We start from the raw sequence: 8053 nt of genomic DNA on the forward strand, positions 1-8053 counted from the left end.
TTACACTAAATATGATGTGAAAACTTAAAGCTAGTGCACAGACAGAGAAAGACGCTTATTATGAAATAGACACATTTTGTGTCCAGTAGGTAAAAATATTTGTGCATTCGTAAAATCTGGGGGGGGGTTACTGATGGAGAAAGAGCAGATGTCATTTTAAGAAATGTTAATTACTTATTTTAATTTGTGGAAAAAGCATACCAGGTACAAACTAATTTGATGCATCTGCGTGTCTGAAAACATATCTGGTGATGCTATTTAAATAAGCATAATGATCAATTCATAGAGCTCTTTTCAAGTTACAAAGTAGTTTGAACAAAGTACCAAACTAAAAATTAACAACTTACAAAATAACTAGATAAGATTTAACCAAGTCCTATAATACAAGCTAAAATAAATAAAAACTGGAAAACGTTAAAAAAAAAAAAAAAAAAAAGGAGAGAAAAAAGAAAAAAGCAGCAATAACAAAATAAAATGAATGTTTTAGTAAATTCACTCGGTATTTAAATTAATTAGCATTTTCTATGCAGACATGTCAAGCACAATAGTGAATTGAAACTTGGTTCACCCTTGCATACTGATAGTGATTCTGCAGTTCAGACGTCCCTCCCCCTCCGCTGTGTGAGTGGTTTAAAGTTTCACTTCTCGGACCCTGATTGGTCCGTGAAGTTTTTCTGAGGAGGCATAACTTTGAGCTCTGCGTCTCGCTGACGCACAGCAGCTCGTAGAGTGCAGAGGAGAGGGCAAAAAGTTTTGTGGTATTCTCTTATCTTACACATCAGGGTAAGAGGATACGGAACTATGGAGGTTATCAGAGATAGAGTCAGATTTGTTTTATAGTGGAGTTTTACTCGAAAAGGAATAATATTTTTAAAAGGTTGCTTTTTACTTTCTTTTTTTTTTTTTTTTTTTTTTACTTTGCATCATCCACAGTCGAAAATGCCTGCCTCTGGGGTTTGGATTAACGCAATTTGGATTTTACTTTTTGTCATTTTCGATGCGGCTTTTTCAAGCTATTCTGAAGACCAGTGCAGCTGGAGAGGCAGGCAAGTATTTTCAGACATTATGTGTATAATTTCTGCATTCGGATGAATGAAAAGATGGCGCAAACTTGTCGCTCAGAGATGCTACAGGTGTCTCGCTGGTAAAGAACAATGTTTGTTTAAATGCAACATGTTGAAACTTGCCATCAGTGAAATGTGCTCCGCTGAGTGCGCCTCCGGGCTGTCTGCAGGAGGCATGGGGGGTCCAGACATACAGGAGACTGGAGGATTAATGTTGATGCATGGAGGAAAAAAACATGTGGTGCATGCAGTTTCTGAAGGGCAGTTTGTTTATAGATATATTGTGGAAATACCTGCAGAGAACTTTAAGTTTTTGTTGTTTTTTTTTTAATGTGGCCCGTAAAATGCTGAGATTGTTTCCACAGACTGCCAGTAGATGGCGCCTTTTTTGAGTGTGTCCCCTGATCTACTGAAGTTCTGCTTAACTTCTAAATTCAAGTTTCTACTCTTTCCTTATGGAAAGTGTGGTTTAAGTTGCCTGTTTGCTCACATTTAAACCAGAGCAGTCCACCTTCAGTGCAGTTATTTCAGGAAACTGATGATTTCAATGTCAGGGAATCAGATTTTGAGCAAACTCTTGCCTGGAAAATTGATTTATAAACCTTTATATAACCTTTCCTCCCTCTGTATTTCCCTCCACACAGTGGTTTGTCCCAGCAGCAGGGCAGCGTGGAGCAGATCTCCCTCCACTGCTCTGAGGGCACACTGGACTGGCTGTATCCCAAAGGGGCCCTGCGCCTCACCCTCTCACCCCGTCTGCCCTCTGTGGCGGTGGGGCCGGGTGGCAGCAGCTCGGGCCTCATCACAGCCTGCGTCAAGCCCTCAGAGCAGTTCCACGGAGCCCAGCTGTACCTGGAGAGAGACGGGGTCCTGGAGCTCCTAGTAGGGGACCGCCTGGAGTCTTCTCCCCCACCGAGGGTTCGTTGCTTCAGCCGCCTGCCTGGACAGAGGGTGGCCCTGTTCCTGCAAGCTACACCTCATCAGGACATCAGTAGGAGGATCGCCTCCTTCCGTTATGAGCTGAGAGGGGACTGGACTGCTCGCCTGTCGCTGGACTCCAACCCCATCAGCAGTGAAGGTGAGTCAGAGGCATGAGTCAGCCATGTTGTTAAAGTGTGACAAGTTGAACTCAAATAAGGAGACAGAATGAAGTGTTTGTAGTTACATTTGCCAATTTTGGTCAATTAGTAATGAGACCTCCATGCAACTCCTTAAAATCAGAAACAAAACTCTTGTAAACTAGTTAAACTGTGGTCCAACTTCTTTTTCTTCCTTCCTGGAAACTTTGGGGGGATGCAACGTTTTAACCCACCAGTGCTGATATTGTACACTATGAAATCCTCCCTGCAGATGATTCATAATTCATAACAGGCCTCTGTGGGCTGGTTGGACTTTCCACAGAGTGCAGAGAGGAGGAAGTGGCCAAACTTTCCCCAGAGGCGTGCTGGTTTGGAGTAGGAGAAGGGGAGCTGTGGAGTTGGGAGGAGGGGGGACAAAAGCACAGTATGTGGGGCTTTCTCCAGAGTCCAGAGCCCTTTGAATGGGTGCTGCATGAGTATTCTGGGATTACTGCCGTCGCCTAGGCGACAGGGAGGCCTCTGCCCAGCTGAGATGCTCCCCTCTTTTGTTGAGCTGCCTCTCTGTGGGGAGACTTGTCTGTAGGAGTATACTCCCCCCCTCTACATCTCTCTCCCTCTCCCACACACACTCACATACACACACACAGTGATTCGGCTTGGAAGGGGGTTTGCTGTGGACTAGAGAGGAAGGAATCTCATTTATCAAGAGGTTTTCACTAAGGACGAATATGTGTGGGGTGGGCAAGGGGCCTCCAAAGAACCACAAGGAGGACTTTAAAAAATGCCAGGACGTTTTTGTTTTTTTACCCACAGTTCAGTCAATGCAGACAGGCAGAGCTTTGCTGGTTGGAATTTTTTTTAACAAATCCTGTTAGGGATTTTAGTATTTAGTATTTTTTGTTTTTAAGATAAGTTGTCAAGCCTTGATTGAAAGAAAGGAGAGTGTTTTGTGGGAAGTGGGATTTTGCGCCTTTAAAAAAAAAATCTTTGAAGTCCTCCCCCACTCCCTCTCCTTGGCCCCTGTCTAGCAGGCTTTGATGAGGTGTGACTGTAGACACCCTGAAAGGCTTTAAGGAGGGGAAGTTTCATCTGGCCTTTAAATCGTCTGGGGTGGAAGCACCTTAAAGCTCCACTGGTCCTCCTCTGCCAACTGTAAAAGTAGCAGCTGTCTGTTATAACGCAGTGGTTGGTCTCTCCTTTGTTGCTCGTCTTTGCACAGAGTTTTGATTCACATCTCACATTCCTGTGCATGTGATCTGGAAATGCGCTCTTTGATTTCCAGAGGCCCAGTATTGAGTATTAGCATATAGGTGTTTTCAAGCAGTTTAGGGTGTTATTTGAGGTCACCAACTGACTGTTTTTCCTTCTCTTGTTGTCCCTCCAGAGGCCTGCAGACCCTGCAACAACACGGAGATCCTGATGGCTGTTTGCACCAGTGACTTTGGTGAGATACCTCATATCACAAGTTCCTAACATAAAGCCCAAAAACCTGGAATGAAATGTCTTAGTCACACAGAAATCCGCCCCTCTAGTTCAGCCAAGATTAACAAATTAAACCAGACCACCAAAAAGTCCCGGCAGCAAAGCCGTTCAACATAATGATTTCTTGTCAAATGTGTCCAATCGGTTTAAAAGGCAGAGCACCCTGGTGCCTCCAAATCCTCTCCTCTCAAAAGTGCAAAGGTTAAAGGTGAAACAGCAGCTCTCTGCAACCCCCAACAGACAGGAACCCCTACTGGAGGCACTGTAGTGGACTAATCCTGACATTGGCCCACAAGAGAAGGAGTAGCAGACTAATCTGCAGGCGTCTGATTGAGCTGTAATGGCACTGAGGAGAAGTTCAACTGGCAACAAAAGTTAGGATTAGTGCAGCCGTTCATACGGCTTTTACCATCAGTTGGTGGCTCAACAAAGAATCACTCCTCTAGCCCAAAATTGGACAATATGACATGCAGAAAGTTAAACAAAAATAAAGTTCTGCATTGTAAAACTATATTGAAATTAACCTAAATATCCTATTTATCCACAGTCGTACGAGGTAACATCCGATCAGTGGTGGAAGATGACAACCTTCGAGCAGCGGTGATCAAAGTCAGCGCCACCCGGGTGTTTCGCCAGAAGTATGCCCTGTTCACCGGCAACAGTCGTCTGAGCAGCCGGGGTGAGATCAGAACTTTACTGCAATGTGGTGTTAAACCGGGGCCAGGAAGCTTTCTCTTCACCGGTCGGGTCCACTTCGGGGAGGCCTGGTTGGGCTGCGCTCCCCGCTACAAGGACTTCCAGCGGGCTTATACGATAGCTAAAGCAGCCCAGCAGATACCCTGTGAACTTCCTGTAGACTGAGCGAAAAACTCTGCAGCTGCTTGTCTATCACTCATAGTTGAGGCCGCACCAAAAGCCAGGCCAAACTCAGCCCTATTCCGCGTTTTGGAAGAAGCCAACTGTTGGCCGATGCAGCCATGGCGCCACTGACGTCTTCCCAAAGGTCTGAGGAGTGAAATGGACTTTTCCCAACACCATTTCAGTGCAATATGCAGTCACCGGGTCAGAAGGAACCTGGTGCATGAGAGATGTGGTTGAAATGAAGATTATTAGCATTTGGCATCGGACGGTTTAAACACACAGTGATGCCATTATGCAGGGTAGGAGGAAATCTATTGAAAAGCTTTCTATTCGAGATAAATTAAGTCAAGCCATTAATTCAGGCCTACTGAGAGTCATTGCTGTGAAACTCAGGAAAATTTACTCAAAGTTCTATAGAAAGCTTACTGCCTATTAGTTGGTGTCCCAGTGAGGACACACACTTAAGGCACCATTTGTTCAGGCCATGGGAAAGTGATGTTTTTATGGATACCCCTGTACTGGGGTCATCCTCAGTATTATTAAGGAGATTATTACAAAAAACAGTCCTCATAAAATGAAATGTTAAAAAATATATATTTGCACTGATAAAAGAAAAGGGAATGATCTGGAAAGTGTGATGCTGCAAGCACTGAAAACCAAATAAAAAGCAACTATATGTAGCATAGTGGAGAGACTGAGAATTTTAATATATGTACAGATGTGAGCACATACAGTAATGAGACAAAGCTAAGGCTACCTGGGCAGCTTTTACAGCTCAAACTAGTGCTGAGAGCACTTTCATATGCTAGCCAACTCTGAGATTTTTTTTCTGTAAGGAGATGCAGGCTTTTAGGAGGCCTGTATTACAGTACGTTTCAATAGTTACGCAATACTTCTGCAAAATTGAACTAATAGGACTGCATTTGAAATATAAAATTGTTATTTTCTTAAAAATATGCTGGAGTGGAATTGCATCAGTGTTGCCAAAGCAGTTTTAAGTTTTGTTGTTGTTATGCCATTCACACATTATCACAAAAGATATTCACCTGTATGTAATTGGTTCATAAAACTGATGACAACAGCCGTTCACAACCGAAGTCCAGTGTTATTCAATTATGGAGATGCACCGATATGGATGAAAAAAAATCCTCAAACGGGCTTTTGGTGGAAAAAATAGTTATTACACTGGACAAGGCTAGCTTAAGAGAAACACAAAAATATGCATTTAATGTATAAAATTCTGAGTTCATATCTAATGTGCACTATATCAACATGGGGAGGGATTCATACCAAATTACCACAATGTGCTTAAGCGGTATGTCTCAAATGCGTACACTGCCATTTTTTGCTGTTTATTTTCTATGTGAATTTATGTTAATAGCAATGTGAATGTAAATATGTTTATAAGAAATTCTAGAATCAACAGCATGAAAACGAGTCTGTGGAAAAAACAACATTGTCTCAGTATTGTGGATTATTTTTGTGTTTGTCTGTGTTATTAAAGTATACTGTGAGAAAACACTTGTGCATTTGTTTTCTTTTTGGAGCCTTTCTCATACTCACTTTGAACTCACTGTGGTCACTTCGTTCTCCACAAAAATGCAGCTGGATCACTTATTTATCAGCACTCTCACCTAACACATCCAGTTTAACCTACACCATAGTGTTTGGGTCCAAAGGTTTCTAGCATAGTAAACTTTTCTCAGACATAAGTCACTTCAAGTACCCATGAATCAGATCCCTGAAAGCTCCGAACAAACGGCATGCCTGAGAGAGCGAGAGGCCTAAAAGGCGGAGAGATTTAAGGAGTGTTCGGGACCCTGAGGGCGTTTGGACGGGGAAGGAGGTAGCATTTGGAATTCTGTTGTCCTCAGCCTCCCGTTTTCAGTATTCAGGAAGCAATAAATTGCCATTAAGGGAGCGGCGTGGCAGACACTGCTGAACTGAGGTGCCACACAGTCGCTCACTTTATCCTGATCGCGTGTACACAATCAAACCAAATCTCTTTTCCACTGCACGTAAGGCATGCGCCTTCAGCCTGAAAATAAATTTGGTTCCTACCTCAACTAAGACTTTATCCAGGGTTTGTGCAGCTTAGGGCAAGTTAGACTTAAGATTTTTTTTAATGCATCTTGGAATGAAAATGTAAGACTAATTTACAATTACCGAAATTGAGGAAAAAGTTTGAACTGACATCAGTTACTTAGGGTTTGGGACAGGTTTGCCAAAATGTCACCAAATTTGTGTTTCTCACTCTTCATGTGGGATTCCACTGCCCTGATTCCCATCGTGCCAAGTTTGAAAAGCTAGGTGAAAGCAGATTTTGCATTGCCTTGTACCTATTTCAGCCATACAGTTAACTTTCATTAAATTTGGGGTACAGTGGATCTAAAATATGAATGTTGTTGGTTCAACTATTCTGATCTGCATGATGTCAGAGCAAGAGACATTTGGTAAATTATGTAAGAAAAAAAATATTTTTATAACGCTATTTTTTTCGATGCAACATCAAAAAATCCTACTTCCCTGAGCATTTTTAAGACTTTGAGAGATCAGTGTAAGGCATCGTGATAACACTTTATGGTCTTATTTTTAGAATCAGTAATTCAATTCCTTTTACGACTATTAGAGGATTTTATCCACAGCACCACGGACCATATCTGTAACACATTTCTCTGCTCTAACAAATGAGGAGTCGTACGGTAGATAATACCGACACAACCATACTACTGAACCACTATGATAAATTCACCACCTGTTTCTCCTCCCTGCAAAATTCTGCATAAAAAGTGTACATGCACACACCTCAGTGAAATCTCAGATTTACTGCACGCAGTAAATCTGCTTGAAAAAGAGCAGCTGGGGAATTTACATGGTGTTTTGGTTAAATGGAGAAAAAAAAATCACAAAAGCTCGACATGCCTTCCATGTCTGGTGAACTATCTCCCATAGAAACCCTGACACTGGTTTGCCACTGCATCAGTAGTTCGTGTTAGAGAACCTCCAGCCTCCCCAGCTATTTACTGCCTCAGTGCTCCTTTAAAACATCCCGTAGCTGGGGCCCCCGAGCTGCTCAGCCCTGCAAACACACACACACACACACCTCTGCCCCCTCCCCTGCAAGTACAAGTGAGGTTACTGCTGCAGGGCTGATAAGCCAAAACAAAGAGTGCTCAAATTATAGTCCAAAAGCTAATACATCATGTGACATTTTGACAAAGCACGACTTCCTGCATTGTTGTCACTTCTTTGTGACCCCAATTTGAACCCCTAAAACTGCCATAATAATGTCAGTGTAGCCACAAAGACACACTGGCACAGCCTAGTTTAATACTTGCTAAATAAAAGCTATTGCAACTCGGTATTAATGTACACACATGCACAAAGCTGTCTATACTTTTGTTTTTTGCTGAAGACCCTGGAAATATATTTGCGTTAACTTCTGTAACACATCACAGAATTCTATTGCACACACTCCTTTGATGCTGATGGATTTTCATTTGTTTTGTACATTGCTGCAGACACACAATAAACCTCCCTCCCCCCTTTATTCTGTCCTGTTGTGTT

General features: G+C 42.6%; 1 protein-coding gene across 1 annotated transcript; it reads left to right on the forward strand.

The window, feature by feature from the left end:
• The first annotated feature begins 751 nt into the window (after positions 1-751).
• On the forward strand, positions 752-5994 carry metrn (meteorin, glial cell differentiation regulator). The gene is made up of 4 exons (XM_042508017.1): positions 752-1046; positions 1709-2142; positions 3528-3587; positions 4173-5994. Exons 1-4 carry the CDS (start codon positions 940-942, stop codon positions 4484-4486), a joined length of 915 nt encoding a protein of 304 aa, XP_042363951.1. The 5' UTR covers positions 752-939; the 3' UTR covers positions 4487-5994.
• The last annotated feature ends 2059 nt before the right edge of the window (positions 5995-8053 follow it).

This window comes from Plectropomus leopardus, chromosome 19 (assembly GCF_008729295.1).
Source record: "Plectropomus leopardus isolate mb chromosome 19, YSFRI_Pleo_2.0, whole genome shotgun sequence".
NCBI lineage: Eukaryota > Metazoa > Chordata > Actinopteri > Perciformes > Serranidae > Plectropomus > Plectropomus leopardus.

Coding starts and splice junctions, on each gene's coding strand:
- metrn (XM_042508017.1), top strand. CDS start 940: ATGCCTGCCTCTGGGGTTTGGATTAACGCAATTTGGATTTTACTTTTT. Junction 2,143..3,527: donor CAACCCCATCAGCAGTGAAG/GTGAGTCAGAGG, acceptor TTGTCCCTCCAG/AGGCCTGCAGACCCTGCAAC. Junction 3,588..4,172: donor TGTTTGCACCAGTGACTTTG/GTGAGATACCTC, acceptor ATTTATCCACAG/TCGTACGAGGTAACATCCGA.